Source organism: Chiloscyllium plagiosum, chromosome 6 (genome assembly GCF_004010195.1).
Source record: "Chiloscyllium plagiosum isolate BGI_BamShark_2017 chromosome 6, ASM401019v2, whole genome shotgun sequence".
In the NCBI taxonomy this organism is placed as follows: domain Eukaryota; kingdom Metazoa; phylum Chordata; class Chondrichthyes; order Orectolobiformes; family Hemiscylliidae; genus Chiloscyllium; species Chiloscyllium plagiosum.
Genome location: NC_057715.1, coordinates 89,159,603 through 89,178,790, shown reverse-complemented (window position 1 = coordinate 89,178,790; position 19,188 = coordinate 89,159,603). Strand labels below are relative to the sequence as shown.

At 38.6% G+C, this 19,188-nt stretch overlaps 1 protein-coding gene across 1 annotated transcript in view; it reads right to left on the bottom strand.

Moving 5' to 3' along the window:
• Positions 1-19,188, bottom strand: part of nbeaa (neurobeachin a) — an 849,844-nt gene that overhangs the window by 178,196 nt on the left and 652,460 nt on the right. Inside the window, exon 41 of the mRNA XM_043692709.1 lies at positions 6,893-7,025. Within this exon, the coding sequence (XP_043548644.1) occupies positions 6,893-7,025 (133 nt within the window). The remainder of the gene's footprint in view (positions 1-6,892; positions 7,026-19,188) is intronic.

The window sequence follows — 19,188 nt, the reverse complement described above, 5'->3', positions numbered from 1 at the left end:
ACTAACTTCCACAGTGTTTTTGCTGCTATTGAAGTTTAATGTAGTGGTTTCAAAAAGAAAAATGTGAAACAACTACCAAGGCTGTAGATGTAGGTCAGGCAAACTTCACTAAAATGAGACAGCTGAGTCAGCAAAACAAATTTATTTATATTAGGAAAAAGAGGGTGTTTAGAAGCAATGTTAAGACTTAGGAAAACTATTACTTGCAATACTGTAAATGAAAGTAATGAAATGGCAGACAGATTAAATGATGACTTGATATCAATTTTTGCAGAAAAGTACAGGAATTGCATGTCGGTAACACCAAGAAAACTAACATTCTCCGAATCAACATTAAACCAGGGACAGAAGCTCATGAAAACTAATGTAAACATAAATGTTTAATACTTTTTTTAAAAATGACAAATTCCCTGGACCAGATGGTTTCTATTGCTGTTATAAAATTTGAAGTAGGAAAATAGGTGAAATCATTACAGATCCACTTATTACATCTTCTCAAATTCTCAATTCAGAAACAATACCATTAGATTCAAAAGTTTTACATGTCACTCTGCCACTTAAGAAAGGTGAGGGGGGAAGGCATGAATTATATGTTAGCTGGTCTGTTGTCTTGATTTTTGTCCTTTAGAGAGGTAGTGTCAGGTAGGCTCAGTTTGGCACAATTGTCCAAACAAACTAAACTATGCCATTTTGAAAGCATTTGGGCAGCAATGTACATCTGTGATGGTGCCATGGTCATAGTACATTCTTTCTTTTCTTCTTCTGTACCTTTTTTCTCCAGCACCTCTAACACTTGCTGCTGCATTGTATTATACAGATCAAAGCACAAAATGATTAATTTCAAAATCTTGGCTAATGTGATATGTGTCCAGCACTTGAAGCACATCTTCAGCTGACATTATCTGTGCAAAAGTGTAAAGAACAACCAAGAAATAATGAAACCGTTAAGAAAGATGCCACAAAATCATGGATAATATTAATCTTCATACACATCAGATAAACCTAGTTGGCAATGTCAGAACTTTTGTTGATTTTTTTCAGTTTCTTTCTTTTATCAATTTTGAATTACGAGCTGGAGATGATTTGTGGACTTTCGGACAACTTGTGGTGAAAGGTTTAGTACAGACTAATCAAGTCTTGTTTGTTTGTGAGGCAGGCCTGGATACTAATAGCAGGCTGATTCTTGATTAAGAGAATTCCAACAGAGTTAAAAATCACACAACACGAGGTTCTGGTCCAACAGGTTTATTTGGAAGCACTAACTTTTAAAGTGCTGCTTCTTCATCAGGTGGTTGATGAAGAAGCAATGCTTCGAAAGCTAGTGCTTCCAAATAAACTTCTTGGATTATAACCTGGTGTGTGATTTTTTAATTTTGTCCACCCCAGTTCAACACTGGCTCCTCTAAACCAATTCTAACAGTCACAGATAACTCAGGAAAAGCATTTTATTGAAATAGATAGCAGAAGTTGGCTGCTAAAGAGGTCAGTGTCTGAGAATCGGCTCTGGCAAGTCTGAAAGAAACCCTATGCTCAGCAGATGGAAGTTGCTGAATGATATTTGAGGCCTGAGGAAGAGTTAATCAGTCTATCAGGGTGGAACCAGAATTAAAGTTGCTTTTCTTTTGTTCAACTGTAGTTCTGCCAGGACCACTCAGCTTTGGACCTCAATAGAGCTTTGGTTAAAACACAGACAAAAGAGCTGAATTCCAGAAGTGAGGTAAGAGTGACAGCACTTGACGGCAAGGTCACATTCAACTAAGTGTGGCATCAAGGAGCCCTAGCAAAATTAGAAATCATTACGGGGAAAAGTCTGTGTTCATTGGAGTTATATTTGGCACATAGGAGCATAGTTGTGGTTGTTGCGAGTCAGTCTTCTCAGCTCCAGAACATCTCTGCAGGAATTCCTAGGCCTAACACACACTTGATCTCATCCTTACCAATCTGCTGCTTGTAGATACATTTGTCCATGATAATATCGGTAAGAGTGGTCACTGCACAATGCTTGTGCAGACAAAGTCCTGCTTTCACATTGAGAATGCCCGCCATTGTGTTGTGTGGCACTATCACCATACTAAATTCAACTCATAGAACTGGCAACTCAAGACTTGCATACATGAGGCACTGTGGGCCACAATCTGCAACATCATCCCCACTCAACCATAACCATCAGGGGCTGAACCCTGTTTCAATGGAGAGTGCAGAAGGGCATGTCAGGAGCTGCACCAGACACACCTACAAATGAGGTGTCAACATAGTGAAGGTATCAAACAGGATGACAGGCATGTCAATCAGCATAAGCAGCCAGTGATAGACAGAACAAAGTGATCCCACAATGAATGGATCAAATTTAAGCTCGGCAGTATTGTTTCTTTTTCTCTGCTGAAGTTATGATAGCATCTAATAAACAGACAAGTTTAAAAACAAAACAAGTCTCTGGAAATTAATTATTTGCCAAGTTATTTTTATTAAGATTGTTTACAGGTCGTTCTGGTATCATGTGTATTTTGTCAACGTGATTTGGTTATAAAGTAATTGAAAAATTGTGGACGCTGTTGGGCAATGCGAACTTTTTACTGAACAGATATAGTAATTTTCTGCAGTGTGATTTTCTATAGCGCATGGTTGCGGGGGAATGCAATTGCAGTGTTATACCAGAACACCCTGTATTCAAAAGTCTGGGAAGAAACCACTTAAGTCATTATTTGGGGTCGTTGATGATTTAATTTTACTGTGTTGCAAATATGGGGGGTAGAAAGGCTAATTTGGTTCAGCTGTCTGTCTTGATATCCTAACAGCAAAGTAACCTGGAAGACAAGTTTGCAAAGTCTATTTGGGTTTCTCAGAACAATACATTCCAAAATAAACTAGGGAACAGGCTATTTTAAACCTTGAAATGTGAACTGGGACAGGATTAATGAATGATCTTGTAGTAAAGGATCCTCCAACTAAGTGAGTGATTATTACAGGATGAAATTTCACATTCGGTTCGTGCGTAAGAAATTTGGATCTGGAAGTAATGCTATCTTAAACTCATATGAAGACAATTACAAAGGTATGAAGATAGAGTTGACGAAGTAGTATGGGAGAATCCGTCAAAGGGTGTGACGGTTGAAAAGCAATGCCAGAGTTTTAAGGAGATATTTCACAACTGTCCAAAAAAAATTCTATTGAGAAAGAGAGCTGCTATGAAAAGATTGCACTTTCTGTTGTGACTAAGGAAGTTTAAAGATGATATCAAGTTGAAAAAGAAAGATGTACAAGGCTACAAAGATTAATAGTGGCCTGGAGGATTGAGAGACCTTTAGAAACCAACAAAGCATGATTAGTAAGTAATAAAGATAAGTTGGAGTATGAGAGGCAAGGAGGAAATATAAAAACAATTAAACCTTCTACAAGTGCATAAAAATGTAAAAAGTGACCTAATGTGGTGATATCTTTGTGGGAGAGATTCGAGATTTTTTTTTTATGAGAAACAAGGAAATGGCAGAAACTTTGAACAAATATTTTGAACTGTACATTACATTTTTTTGGCTAAGACCAAACTGTGTTGAGTTTATTTGAAGGGTATCTTGCAGTGAAGCATAGTAAGTTTTCTTGCTGTATCTTATCAAACTCATTTCACTAATTATCTACCATGTTCCTACTGCGTCTCTCATGCCTGACGTTTGCCTCATCTTACCATTCTGACAAGACTCAGTGGATATCTACTGAGAAACCAACATCCGTTGCACCCATGCTATCATTAAAATGCTCCTTTGCACCTGGACATGGACTGGTATTCCAAGGCTGCCTTGCCTGGTCAAGGATGTTTGCAAGATGTCAGGGCAAGGGAAAACAGCACCACGTTTCTCTGGCAGGGATCTAGAGGTCCTGACGGACAGAATGGTGCAATAAATTGGTGTCCTTTTGCCAGAAGATTGTCAGAGGAGGCCATGCCACAACAGCCTGCCAGCCTGCTCTAACATTGCTGCCTGGATCAGTTCTGTCTTCAGGGTATGCACCTCCCACCAACTGACTGCTGCCTGTAACACATTCCCTCACCCACTCTTCCTCATCAGCGACCCACACCACTAACCCGCATGCCTTCTGTTTTGGCTCATTAATCCTTTGGTATATCTGATCATTTTTTTTTTCCCCCACATGCAATAATTTTAATAGCCATGTCACCCACTGTCATCTCACTCATTCCCCTGCATTTTCTTACTACAGAAAAAGAAAGTCTATGTAAAGCCAGAGGGAGTCAATATGGATAGGGGTTGTGGTTACCTGACATCCATGTCCCACTATCAGGGAGAGAAACCTGGCCTTCACAGGAGAAACTGGAGATTGATTCTGCAAGGACGCATCCATAGCTCACCAAATAGTTAAGTTCGTCTTTGCCTGCCAGTGCCACTCTCCCTTTAACCCTCAATCATTGCACACCACTTCCAACCATTGGATATGGCATCTTCTCTCTCTTTTGTCTTGCAGATTCCACGAGCCTCTTTCTTGAATTGGTCATTATGGAACCAATGGATTGGCCATAGCTCAGTCCCCAGACTGCAGAAGCCTTGACTGAGACCCACCCCAACCTGATCAGACTAAAAGTCTGACTTTGGCCAAAGCCCTTGACTGGTATTGGAGGCTGTCCTTGACTTATTGTGCCAGGACCCCTGACTGGTGTGCACCTGCAAGAATCTTGGTGAGGACTACTTTCCTAAGAGTTGGATACATGGCTGCCTGCTTGCCGCACCTGCAGTTTGTTTGCCACGTATGCAGCTGGCACATGGAGTAGGTGTGAGATTGATGAAGCACACTACCATAGAGCAATGTAGCACCTTCTAGGCTACCATTGTAGCACCTTCTAGGCTACAATACAAGCTGCCTGGTTTTGTGAGTTCATTAATTGGGAGGGCAAGTAAAAGCATGACAAGGCAACTGGTGTGAACGTGCAGCTCGGATCTACGTGAGTCAGCAGTAAAAGAGAAAAGGGGAATTCCTGAGATGTAGCCAGGTCCAGTCTGTTATCTGGGTGCCTGTCCCTGTGTGCAAAGTGTTCTCAATATAGCCTTTTAATGCTAGTTGCTGGTGTGCCCTGCAATGCATGTCTTTGCTGCCAGTGCATCATGTAAGGGCCAGGATGGTCATGATGTTGGCTGATTCTGGATGCTTAAGTCCATGGAGGAGGAATACAATTTTCTGGTGCTCACTGATGGCATCCTGAAATGTTACTGCCTCAGTGTGCACCATCATGTTTGCTCAGAATAAGCAGAATAAACTGAATCCATTAGATACATGCTCTAGTTGCTTTGTCAAGTTTTCCCAATGTCTAGCTTTTTTGGTGATTTATGGCAAGATGGGAATTTGAATATTAATGAAGCAAATTGTGGCATTAATAAGGCATTTAACATGCAATAATGACTGTCAATTGGCTACTTGTTGTAGCTTATTCAGACTCAGGCATTGCTGCTTTAGAAAAGCATAAAAGCTGGAACAAGGTGATCTCAAAATTGAGGTGGGCCTCCCACACTTGTCATCTAATTTTGCCATACATTTCTCTGTAGCCCATGTTTCTTAAACCCCGTAAGATTCTGACCCTTTTGTCTGTCTTCATAACAGAATAAATAAAAAGCATCACAAGAATATGAGAAAAACAAGTAGCAAAAAGGGTGGAACTTTAAAAAAAGTGCTGATTATGAAAGGAAAGGTAGTAGGATATCTGGTGGAACAGAAGTTTGACAAATCCTGGGTCTGGCAGCCAGTGGTTGCATTGTTTGTAAACTCCCAAAGTTCCATAAACCTTGGAAGATTTCAGCAGTTTGAAAGCCGTGACGATAACAACATTATACAAGCAATATGGGAGTTACAAAACAGGATATTATAGTTCTACCATCTGTCACCTGGAAAATGATAGAATCCATTATTAAGTAGGTAATAGCAGGATAGTTAAAAATTATAATATGATCAAGCAGATTCAATATGGGTTGTTAAAAGAAAAATCTGTTTGGCAAATTCATTATAGCTAGTTGAGGGGAAACCAAGCAGGTTCGATGAAGGGGAATGGGAGATACACAATGTTTGGATTCACAAAAGCATTTGATAAGTAACAACATGTAAATTACTGCACAAAGTAAGAACTCAACATATTGGAGGTGATTTGTTAGTATGGAGAGGGAATTGATTAACAGAAAACAAAGAGTTGGGGCAAACAGTGAATGATGGAGAAACTATATACGTGAAGAGAGAAACAGTTAATGTTTCAAGTCTGGTATGACTTCTTCAGAACTGAGATAAATGGGTCATTTTCTGGTTGTCAAACTGTAACTTATAATACAGGGATTATTACTGGGCCTCAACTATTTACAATAAATTTTAATGGCTTTTATGATGGGATTGACTGTACTGCCAGATTTGCTAATAATACAAAAATCCTTATTAAAAATACAGGTTTTCTCCAAGCTTTTCACTTTTCCCTCATCAGGACATTTTGCGAGAATAAAAACTCAAGGGGAAAACCAATATTTGTACTACATAAGAGGAGAGCAGATTAGTTGGTGAGTAGACTTTTGACTGGTAGAGGAATTATCATGCAGAATCACCCATTACTGCTGAATGACAAAAAACAGCCAGGCTTTTTAAATGTTAAACCAGGCAGGTTGAATTTGATTGATCAGGGTATTGTCTGAGAAATGAACCAGAGATTGTCTTCACCTATTTGTAGAGTTGAATCATGTGTGTATATGTATGCACATGTTTTTTTTATCTGCAAAGAACAGAACCCCATGTATTAATATATGTAGCTTGGAGTACATGTAGGTGCACAAAACTCAACCTGAGTTAGTTGTTCTAAGTTAGTTGTTAGCATAATTCCATGCACACTGTCCAAATTATTGAGAAAATGCTGTCCATTTACAGAATCATGTTGAATGTTAAACACTGTTGTCCTTTTTGCCAACACAGGTGTTTGATAAAGCTTGTTGTGAATAGCTGAAGGGACGTGCTGCTGGTTAAAATCCACTAGTCTTTGGGACATAATGTCTGCATACCTGGATCACACCAGCAATGAAATTCAGATACCATAGTGCTCATTGACATGAGAGGCAGAACGTCTTTTGATTTGATGACAGTCTGTTGTTAATTATAACTACCACTTGTGTTGCTACGGCACAGTAGCAACATGATACACTTGCTTATCTTGTTGTTCAAACTTTTAAAATACTAGGGTAAATCTGAATTACAGGCATTTTTCAGGACCAAGCGTGACCACCTTAGAAACTTCCAAGAGTTTGTACAATATACAGTGTGTGGTCATGCTTCCAGAAAACCACCACCTTCTCAAGGGAAGCTAGAGATGGGCAATAAACGATGACTAGTGTGTGATGCCCACATCCCATAAGAGAATAAAAAAAACTTGAAGTAATTTGGAAGAGTCAGCATGGTTTTGTCAAAGGAAAATCATGTTTATTCAATTTAATAAGTTCTTAGAAAGATTAACTTGCACTGAGGATAAAGAGGAGCATGTAGACATACTACATTTGGATTTCTAGAAGGCATTTGATAAGGTGCCTCCTCAAAGTTTAGTACAAAAAATATAAAAGTTCATGCTGTAGGGTAAATATATTAGCATGGATAGAAGATTGGTTAACTGGAAGAAGGTAGAGTTGGCCTAAACATATCTTTATCTGATTAGCTGATAGATGTGATGTGCAGAGTTCTGCAGGGATCTGTACTGGGGGCTTGACAAGTCAAAATGTGTATCAATGACTTAGATGGCAGGAGAAAAGGCATGGTAGCTAAATTCAAGGAAAGCACCAAGATAGGTAGGAAACTAAATTGTGAAGACATAAGAATATTGCAGATGGATATACACGGGTTGAGTAAGTAAAAAATTGGCAAATGGAGTATAATGTAGAAAAATGTGAAGTTGTTCATTTTGGCACAAAGAATAAAAAAAGCAGAGTACTAACTGAATAGAGGATTGAAGGGGATTGAAGTCCAGAGTGATTTAGGTAGCTTGGAGCTTCAGTGATAAAACATTAGTATGCAAGTACATCATGTCATCAAGAACGATAATGGTCTTCATTATGAGAGAAATTGACCATTAAAGTAAAGATGCTAAACTTGAGTTATATGGGACACCTATGGCAGTTTTGGTCCCCTTATTTAAGTAGGGATAAGTGCCTTGGAGGTGGTTCAGGGAAGGTTTGCTAAATTGATACCTGGAATGAGTGGCTTGCTTTATGAGGATAGATTGAACAGGTTGGGCCTATTTCTATCAGATTTTAGAAGACTGAGGTACCACTTGATTGAACAATGTAAGATCTTGACAAGGTGGACATGGAAAGGATGTGTTGATTCGTACAGCAGGTTTCAGGCTCTGATTTGAATGCTCATACGATGAAGAGGGAAACTTTACCTTTTTTCACATTCAATATTACTTGTGATAGGAAAAGCCAGATTTGACCACCAGGTCCACTTGACAGGAGAATTTCTGGTGGTAAGCTACAAATGCATGCTTCCAGCTGATTGGATGCCCTGAGCCTCCTGAGACAATAATGTTTAGACATGCCCGGGGAGCTGACCCTCTGTTGTGCATTGTAATTCACATAGGGGTGATTTGAGCAGAATAGGTAATATCCTACAGGATCTGATGTATGATAGATAGGAAGTAGGGAATAGATGTGCAAACCTCTAAAATAGTAGAAGTGATTCCAAAGAGTGGCAGTCACCTCTAAAGTAGTGAAAGCACACTGTCAACAAATGTATTTTGAGTACTAGTCTTTCATTTAGGCCAAGAAGCAGATGTGAGATACAATACTCATGGTATATTTTACCTGTTGCTTTCAGAAAGCACAGGAAACTGTATATCGATAGTTAAAGTTAAAATCGCTAAAAAATAAGTTTTTAAATGAGCCATTCACATGTTAAAAAACATGATGCTCTTAGGGGGTTTCTGATATTCTGCCAATTTCAGCATTTCATTCTCAAACCCACTTGTCTCTGAAGTTAAAATTCCTGCCAAAGTGGCAGAATTCATTTACACTGCCTTTATTTTTCAGGTGCTTTCCACCACATGCTTTCAAATTGCATTGCATTTTAGGAGAATGTTTTATTTATGAATTATTTATAACAAATATTGGGTTTACGTAGAAATACATGGACCAAGCTATTATTTTTGCCCTACTATATTTTGTAACATTCATATATTCTGCTGGGGGTGAGAGAGGCTTATTGAAAATCTTGTAAAACAACAGCTGCCGTGAAGAAATCTTGCTCGTTACCTTCACATTTTGTCCTTTAGTATACATGGGATGTGATAGGCATGCTTAGGGACTCAGTGGATTTGAGCTGTGAGGCAACTGAAACACGCTCTGTCAGTTTTCAACTCATTCTGCCAAATGTGTTAAATGTGGCTCTGAGCATTTAAAGGACTGGAATTTCAGGAAAGCTCCAGTTTGCTGCACAAAGGGCTCATGAGCAATGAATGCTGCACCATCCCCCAATTAATCTTGTCTCTCTACCTTTGCTTTTGCTTTCCCTCTATGTGAAGGTAATAATGACACCCCCATCCATTATCCTTTTATCCCGTTATTCACGTGAAATTGCTTAATAACATGTTACAGATTTGTCTTCAGTCATATAATTCTTCCTGTCATTGGCAGTATATCATCCACAAAACATATAGCCCTGTTTCCCAGTGTACGCTTTGAAGATTATTGTCAGTGACACCTTCAGGATGCATTCACAATTTGGAGCATCATTTCCACCATAATGTGGAATTACACTGACTTATCTGTCATTGCCAAAAGCACAACAAGCAATTCTGTGCTAATGCAAACGTAATACACGTTTCTTCATGCTGTTGGAACAAGGGCTCTTGTAAATTTATGCTAATAATGCCCTTTTGTAAGAAAGTATTTCCCACTGAAGGACACTTTGGCAGTTGATAATCTGTGTTTTGAGTCCATTAGATAATTTGTAGTTTATTCTCATGTAATTACATAGTTTAAATCTTTTTATTGTTATCAATGCTAAATCATCCATCAGAATGGTAGTTTTGTTACAAATAGCTGGGAACAGTGTGAATTAGCAGTTTGTGGATTTCTGGTTTGAGAAATTCTGATTGTTCAAGCTCATGTCATCGTTTAACAGTTTAATGGCACAAAAGATTATAAAGTTCTTTAGATTCCAAAAATTTTCTCCTTCCAGTAATCATTATTGTCAAAACCAAATGGCTTCCCGATCCAAAATGGCATTCCAAGGGGACTTGGACACCCGAGTGTGCACAACAATCTGACAACACATGACAAGCTGGTCGGCGTGCAGTAATTTGACTAATTATACAGGATTAGAGGATATTAATGCAAGCTGTTTTCTCTAGGGTTAATGACCTACTGGCTAGGTTCATATGCCTGCAAGTCTGCAAGAAGCTAGAAACACAGACCCAATTCCTGATCCTCGTCGTCTTGTATCAGCAAATGAGTACATCAAACTACTGAGCAGCAAAATGCAAGTGACATTGTGCCTCTTATTACCCTTCAAGCCTTTTCTAACTTTCCACCCTAGGGATTATGGGAAAGAAAATGAAAGTTCTCTTTACAAACTATAACAGATACTTAAAAACAATTCTACATCAGCACAAAGAAAATGTGCTAGTTGCTAGTCAATTCAATTTAACCAAAAGCAACCACACCTGAAAAATAAAACAGAACAGTATAGGTTTGGTACTTTATGCACAACAAAGACTAATTGGGTAGCATTGTTTTATTTAATCAGACATTTTATTCACTGAATAAGTGACTCCCAAAGGATTAATAATGACTACATTTTATCAAAAAAAACTGCTTTTGTAAGTTGCATTAGATTTACTTTATCTAAATATGTAGAATTCCTGAATTCAGATTTTCATACTTGGATGTAATTGTTTTGTTGAAATTCTTATTTTAATTTTTTCACATAAAGAAGTCACCTTAAACACAACGAGGCAATGCTATACCTTATTTCTGGATTAATAACAGTTATAGCAGATCAGCAGCCCTGTTTAGAGGACCGTCAATTTTCAGGCTCAGTGAATAAATTGTATGAGATGTAAAACAGACTTCTAACTCACTATCATGCAGTTTTTGCAATAGTAAACATTAAAATTTCTTGCCCTCCACCATCACAACCACCGCACCACCACCCACCTCAACCAAATCGGCAAATTATATGTATTCTGAATCCTCTGCTTCTATTAACAAATTATTTGGAGAGTAATTTTAATTTAGTTTGGGTTTGTTTGTTGCATTCTCATAGAAAATGTAGAAACATAGAAAATAGGAGGAATATGGCATTTGGCCAATTCGTCCTATTCCACCACTTAATATGAAATACAAGCTTTCAGAGTGCTGTTTCTTCGTCAGGTAACTACCTGACTAATGAGTGGCACTCTGAAAGTTTGTACTTCCAAATAAACCTGTTGGACAATAACCTGGTGTCGTGTGATTTTTAACTTTGTCCACCCCAGGCAAACACCAGCACCTCCACACCATTTAATATGATCATGGTTGGACATTCAATTCAGTGCCCAGTTTCTGCTTTCTCCCCATACTCAGAACTCTTAGACTGAAGAACTATATGTACCTCCTCCTTGAAAACATTTTCAATCTTTTTTTTGGCAGAGGGTTTCACAGACGCTCTGGGTGAAGAAATGTTTCCTCATCTGACTCCTAAATGGTCTGCCCCACATACTTTGACTGGGACCCTGGTTCTGGACTCCCAGTAATCGGAAACATCTTGCCTGCATATTCCTGTTAGAATGGGTTTCTATGAGATTCCCGATCATTCTTCTAAATTCCATTGAATATAGACTTAACCAATCCAGTCTCTTGTCATATGACATTCCTGTCATCCTAGGAATCAGTTTGATAAACCTCCCTTGCACTCCCTCCATAGCCAGAACATTCTCTCTTAGATAAGGAGACCAAAACTATATGCAATACTCACCCAAAGCCTTGTACAATTACAGCACGACATGCCTGCTGCTGTATTCAAATCCTCTTGATATGAAGGCAAACATACGATATGCCTTCTTCACCGCTTGCTGCACCTGCATGCTAACTTGCAGTAACTGGTGTACAAGGACAGTCAATAAAGTGCAGCACTGGAAAAAGTACAGCAGGTCAGGCAGCATCCGTGGAGCAGGAGAGTCGACATTTTGGGCAGGACCGATGAATGATCCTGCCCAAAACGTCTACTCTCCTACTCCTCAGAGGTTGCATGATCTGATGTGCTTTTTCCAGAGTCACACTATTAACTCTGACTCTCCAGCATCTTCAGTCCTCACTATCTCCTAGAATACAAAGACTCCCAGTAATCGGAAACATCTTGCCTGCCTATTCCTGTTAGAATGTTTTGTACAATTACAGGTTTCATTGCAGTTGCCCCTTTCCTAATCCATTGCCATTCAAATTATAATTTGCTTTCTTATTTGTGTCCCTAAAGTGGTTAGCCCACATATATACACATTTTACTTCATCTGCCCTGCATTTACTCACACAATTTGTCCAAATCACATAGAACCATTTCAGCATCCTTCTCATAGCTCACCCTTCTAACCTGCTTCATGTCATCTGCAAACTTGGAGACATTACATTTGCAGTCAGTGACACTTTCAACAAATAGCTTTAGATTTTCTGATTAGGCAAATTTCTGATGGGGTCAGAAGTTCCATTTGGCATAGAAATACCTGTTAACACCCAACTCAGCATTCTTCTTCCCCAAAGTTAATTTGCATGACTATAATTTGTAGAGTCATACAAACATATCTAACAACATGCCTTAAAGGCAGCACCTAAGCTGGTTTCTATTGCAAGTGCTAGCATTTTGTATTTTATGTGTTCAATGTCTTCAACGTGTTTGATATTTCTTCCAAGGGACCTTGAGATCTCCATCCACCTACTGTTAGGATAACACGTGCAGGCATGTTTCCACTGCTATAATTATCCATAGCTGTCTTTATCAAAGCCCACTTCCTGCTGAAATCCTTACTCATTTCTAGTCTTGACTACTACCTGAGTGATCTTCCATCCTCCACCTACTGCACACTTTAGTACACCAAGAAACAACAACCCAAAAGGGCTCACCCTATAACCTTATCCCTGCTGATTTACATTGGGACCTATTCACTTAATGCCTAAAGTTTAAGTTGATCACCTGTGTGTTGAAATCGTTCTGTCTTTGTAACCAGCATCATATGCTATAGGTCCATAACCCCACCAGCATTTCTCTTAACATTGTTTATCTTTTTTTGCACCTCCTCATAACTGTCGATGGTATGAAAAAGGTATGTATTCAACCAAATAGATTACGCATCTTGAATTCTTTCCCTGAAGCTCTCGGCCACTTCAGTGTTTTTTCTTGTTTAAACCATTTTAAAATTCATGTATTTGACCAGGTTTTTGGGCACAACTCCTAAATTGCCCTGCATAGACTTGCTGTCTACTTTTCTGCACGCCTCTGTGCAGTACATTGAATTGTTTTCTTCATTAAAGGCACAAGTTTGTCACTTCAATGTAGTACTTAAGCAATGATGCATTGCCAAAATTGTCTCGTTTTGAATGAAATGTTATAATAACGGTCAATGAGGAAAGATTTGCAAAGCTGCAGGACATAAAATTAAGGACACTCAACTGAGATCAGAAATTACCTAAAACCTTACTATTCTGCACAGAGTATAGATAAGTGGGACTTAGGGAGTGAACACTTGACAAATGAACTCCTTCAGCATAGTGGGTTAAATATTTCAGCATTAATAGTTTTGAAGTTTAAGTATAAATGGAAAAATGAAAGAATTTACAGAGTGCAATGGTTTCAAGATAGCTGTACATATTCAATGTACAAAAATAAAACCAGGAGGAATTGATAAGCATACATATTTGTTAATTAAAATCTTACTTTTTCAAAAATGCTGTTGGAAATTGAATTTTATCTCAACTTGTATATGTATAGCTCTAATAACATTACATCTTACATTGAATGAGCATATAATATAATTTAATCAGCTTAATGTCCTCTATTCAAGTGTAGAAACTAATCCAATATTCATTAAAACCATGTTGATAGATAGCAATATAATTGAAAAGCTGAGGCATTTAAAATAGTTTAGCAACACGAGTTTGACCAAAGAAAAATGCATATTTATTTTATTATAGTCTCTTCGACTCAGTTATCTAAATATTATCACTGCCCACCATAATTATTCGGAAGATACTAATCCAAAACAGCATTTAACAAGTTAACAACTAAATACCAGATACAAAACCACTCAGTTTTAAATGTAAAACATTGGAAAATTATCAGTATACATCAAAAATATAAGTTAAGATATTTTCTAGTCAACATTAAACAATTCAGTTTAACAGAGAAAACTATGCATAACACTGCTTGGAATTATTGTATTTAAGATAATGAGTGCACAAGAGGGTTCTGACTTAAACCTATCTCACTGATTAGTGTAAAGGCAACATGCCACAAGAAAAGAATATGTATACAGCTGGGCTCTCTCTTTTGATGTAACCCCAGATTTCACATAAACCCCAACCCAATGCTCCCCATTCTATAAACATCTATATACCAGCTGATCTACAGCAGTACAGCCCCTTAAGACAAGAAATGTTTTCGCTAGCCTGCTGTGCCTCCCTCAGTTCAGTGCTGCACCACATGGTAAATGACAGCTTTGTGTCTATCCCTTTCCCTTATCCTCCCCCACACACACACAAAACGTTCTATAGCTAATGATGCAAACATGAAGCGTAAAGTCTCCTTAATTTGACCCTTGTTCAACTCCTAATTGGATTGCGGCTGTGCTGAAGTATAAAACAGACCTGGTTTATTCAACTGGGTTTTATAGACTGAGGAGCTAGACTATAAAAGGCCCTTACTCTGGCCTTGGACAACTTAAAGATTAGGCGATGAATTGCAGCTGTCACTTAACTAAAATCTAATGAATTGCTTCCTTAAACAGGTAACTTTTCAAACAGTTTTCTCATTGTGATAATCTTCAGAGTGTGCTTGACCTAAATTTAATAAGATGCTATTATAGTGAAAGTGCAGCTGTTGAGCAAACACTGTTGAACGATACTGTGCATTCAGGGTGTTAATGATCCTAAAATGACTACAACCACTGTTTCATTCAAGCTGAACAAAGCTCAGGGCACTGTTCCTCAGCACACTGTTTGAACACAAACTGTCTGAAGCAGCAGCACTTACTTGTCTTTATAAAATCCAAAAGGTCAAGGATTGTTTCAGAAAATGGCTCAACAGCTCAATTGTGTATTCTGTAAGAAATCTCAAACACTATTTGGACAGGAAAACTGGTTTCTTTTCCCAGAAAATAGCCTTAATACAGAAGCAAGAGTCTATAATATACAGACAGGTGTAAAACATGCAGTAATTACAGAAGACGGAATTAGTTCATAGCCTGAAGGCAAAAGAGAATGGTGCATTGACAAAAGAGAATAGCAAATAGGGACTGCTAACAAAAAAATGTTTGGATGTGTAAATTAGAAAGAAAAATGAGACAGAAAAGCGGCTTTTCCCCACCATTATTCACCACATGAGAACAGAGCAGCTGAACATGATCAAGAGGGCTTTGGTGCAGTGAAACAGGCATCAACACCGAAATGAAGCCAAGAATGGCAGCTCCGCACACCCTAGTCAATCACTCATTATGTGGTGAAGTACTCTTGAGAAGAGCCTCTTATACTTGACCTATCATATTACTTCTTCTGTAAATGCATAATCCCTGCTTGTTAGGTGGTGTCAACATGAGCATTCATCTAGTGTGGTAGTTCCTTTGTGTTCAGACACCTAAGAAGTAGTGTCACTGTTGAAAAGCAAGCACCACTTCAGGAAATTGTTAAACATTCTAATTTTACTAACATCAAATACACATTGATTTTTCAGCTTCATCATTCAAATGATAATTGTTCTACTGGTTCAAACATATCTTTGCTTAATTTAGATCATATTTTATCCAGTAGCACCTCTAGATAGGCAAAAAACAAAGAACTGCAGATGCGAGAAATCAGTTACAAAAACAAATTGCTGGAGAAACTCAGCAGGTCTGGCAGCATCTGTGGACAGACAGCAGAATTAATGTTTTGGGTCCAGTGATCCTTCTTCAAAATCTGATAGATGGGTTTGCCTGAACTAAAAACTCAATGAATTAACTTGGAGTCTACAATTTGAACTGCCGCTTCATATTAACTCCACTCAGATTCAATTCAATATTGCAAGTGTTTGACTTTTGCAGCGGTGTACAAAAAATAGGGATAATTGTGAATATGACACAATAGTTCAGTTATGCACTGTAAGTCTTCCATTAGACATACCAATTTATCAAAATATGCATAAGCTTAAGCTCAATGGATGAGTTGCTCCAGTAGTTCTACCTATTCACTTCCAGCAGATACACATCTAAGAGTAAGAAAAATATATTGTATCTACAGGATTAACATTGATAGAGTGATGAGTTATGAATTTGTACAATTATTACTGCAATATTTACATGGACTCAAAACTATGCAATGTCTACTTCTACATGATGATAACACCGCATCTTTCTTTGTCCTCTCTCAAATATAAACTGACCAGCTGGCATTTGTGGAAACTGTGAAAGTGGGAATTTTGGTAAAAATATAAAATTGTGCATTCAACATTAATTTTATAAGTGCATTGTACAACTATTTGTATGTTTTAGCTCACTGAATCAATGAGACAACATGCTTTGAAACAGTATTTAACTTACAGTCAGCAAAATAGGAAGCCAACAGGTTTGTGTCACATTCCATGTTAAATGGCATCTTACTAAGTTGCAAACAATAAGCATAAGTTGGGGACTTCAAAACTGGGAACAAAGAAATGTTAGAGGGCAAATTAATCGAGGTCATTCTTGAAAAGGCTTGTTTTTGCCCATCACACGACCAGAGCAAACTATTGACGAACAAAGCTATTTGAAAACTCTTTTAACTGAACAGAAATGGATAGCATGTTGCTGGGTTTTTTTAAAATTGTAATTTGGATGTGGCATCAATGGCTAGGTATTGTGTGCTCCCATCCATAACTGCTGCTGAAAAAGGTGGTGGTCAGCCACCTTCTTGAACTGCTGCAATCTATATGGTATATGCACATACACAGTGAATTAAAGGAAAGGATTTTGACCCAGCGATAGAAGATGAACAATGACTTTCAACCGAATGATGGTGTGGCTCAAAGGGAAAGCAGCAACTGGAGTGGTTTCCATGCATCTGCTGTCCTTGTCCTTATAAGTGATAGAGGTCACAATTTTGGAAGGTGTTGTCAAAAGAGGCTGACATGTTACTGCAAGTCTCTTGTATATAGCATGCTTTGCCACCAACTGTGAATTAGTGAATAAATATTCAAAATTGTGTTTGGGTGTCAACCAAGTTTGGTGCTTTGTCCTGGTTAGTGTCAGGCTCATTTTTTTTTCTGCAACAATGCAGTTTCTATAAGTGTTTAATCATATTCCTGCCAGGTGTCTTGTAGATAGTGGACAGGTTCTGCTGAGTCAGGAGTATGAATTACTTGCTGCAGAATTCTCAACTTTTGATCTGCTGCTGTAGTCATAGTATTTATATGGTGATCGAGTTAACAGTCTGGTCAATTGCAACCTCCAGGATGTTGATAGTGGGATATTGTGAAGATAATGCCATTGAATGTCAAGGTAAGATTATGAGACACTGTTAGAAGTGTTCAATGCCTGACGTTTGAGAAGTACAAATGTTACTTGTCACTTATCAACCCAAGCCTAGGATCTTGCTGCATACAGAGATAGACTTTTTTAGTACCAGAGGAGTCATGTATGGTATTGACTGCTATGTAATAGCAGAATGGCAATTTTGAAAACATGATCATAAAGATAAAGCAACTCAAACAGTAACTTCTATTTATATAGTGCAATGCAGGTAGAAAAATAGCGTAATGCACTTAATAGCAATGAGCAATATGGTAAATGTAAAAATGAGCAAAGTAGGGGCAGTGAAGAAACTGGAATAGGAAATAATTGGCAATGTGATTCAAAGGCAGAAGCATGAAAATAACAACAATTATACAGAGCCTTGACCTTTGAAAATATCCTAGTGCAAAAACACAATCGGGGAAAATCGACAAAGAGACAAAGAAGAAAATATTAAGATCAGTGACAAAATCTTCGGTAACAGAGTATAGTTTATATGAAGGTCTTAAAGTAGGAAAGAGATGTTGAAGAGGTTGAGGGAGGAAATTGCACAGTTTAGGGCATAGACAGCTGAAGGCATAGCCACCAGTTGTGGGGTAGACTAAATGCCAAATGCAGAAACAAAGCTCCTGTAGCAAGTGGACTGATGTGGGTAATGACCTTTAATTATTATGATGCTGTATTTCTATCCACCTCCAGGAGGAAGTTCTACCTCATAGAGCTGCCAGCCAATTGGAGGTCAACAGCACTTCACACCAACTGCATCAGCAGGAGGGCTGGCCACTTCTAGTACTGGGAATAGGCTAAGGAGGTGGCACTTAGTAATGGCATTCATGTACCTCTAGGATCTCACTGAAACTAGGGTGCAAGGGGACTGATTGGGGAATGGGGACCATGTTAGAGAGGGGAAGGGTTTCCAATTGGAGACTAAGCAAGAAGCAAGACCACCCCTTCCCCTACCCAAGTTTTAACAGTGTAGCAACCCACGGGTTGGACAGTATACTGAACACCATTCGGATGAGGCATTTAATGGGCAGTAATTCAAATGGACTTTGGGCAGGTGACCCAGTGAATGACTCAACCACCTATGATTGAGGTGATGGCGGTTGGGAGGGGGTTGGGGGGGTGGGAATGGATTGGCAACGGGCATATTCGACAATGACTCAGCACCTTAATTTACAGGTCCACACAGCTGTTTTCCTATGTGCACAAGCTCCATAAAATATAGTCCATAGGTCATTTACGTCATGAGAGGAGGCCATTTGGTCCATTAAGCCTATGCCCACTCTCTCTTGGGAAATTTGTAGGGAGGTTAGCTCAGACAGTTAGAACGTGGTGCTAATAATGGCAAACTTGTGGGTTCAATCCAAGCGTAGCGCTGAGGTTTGCAAGTGAGCGATGCTTGCTGTGTCAAAATTGGTCATTGTTTGGGTGGCAAGGTGGCTCAGTGGTTAGTACTGTTGCCTCATAGC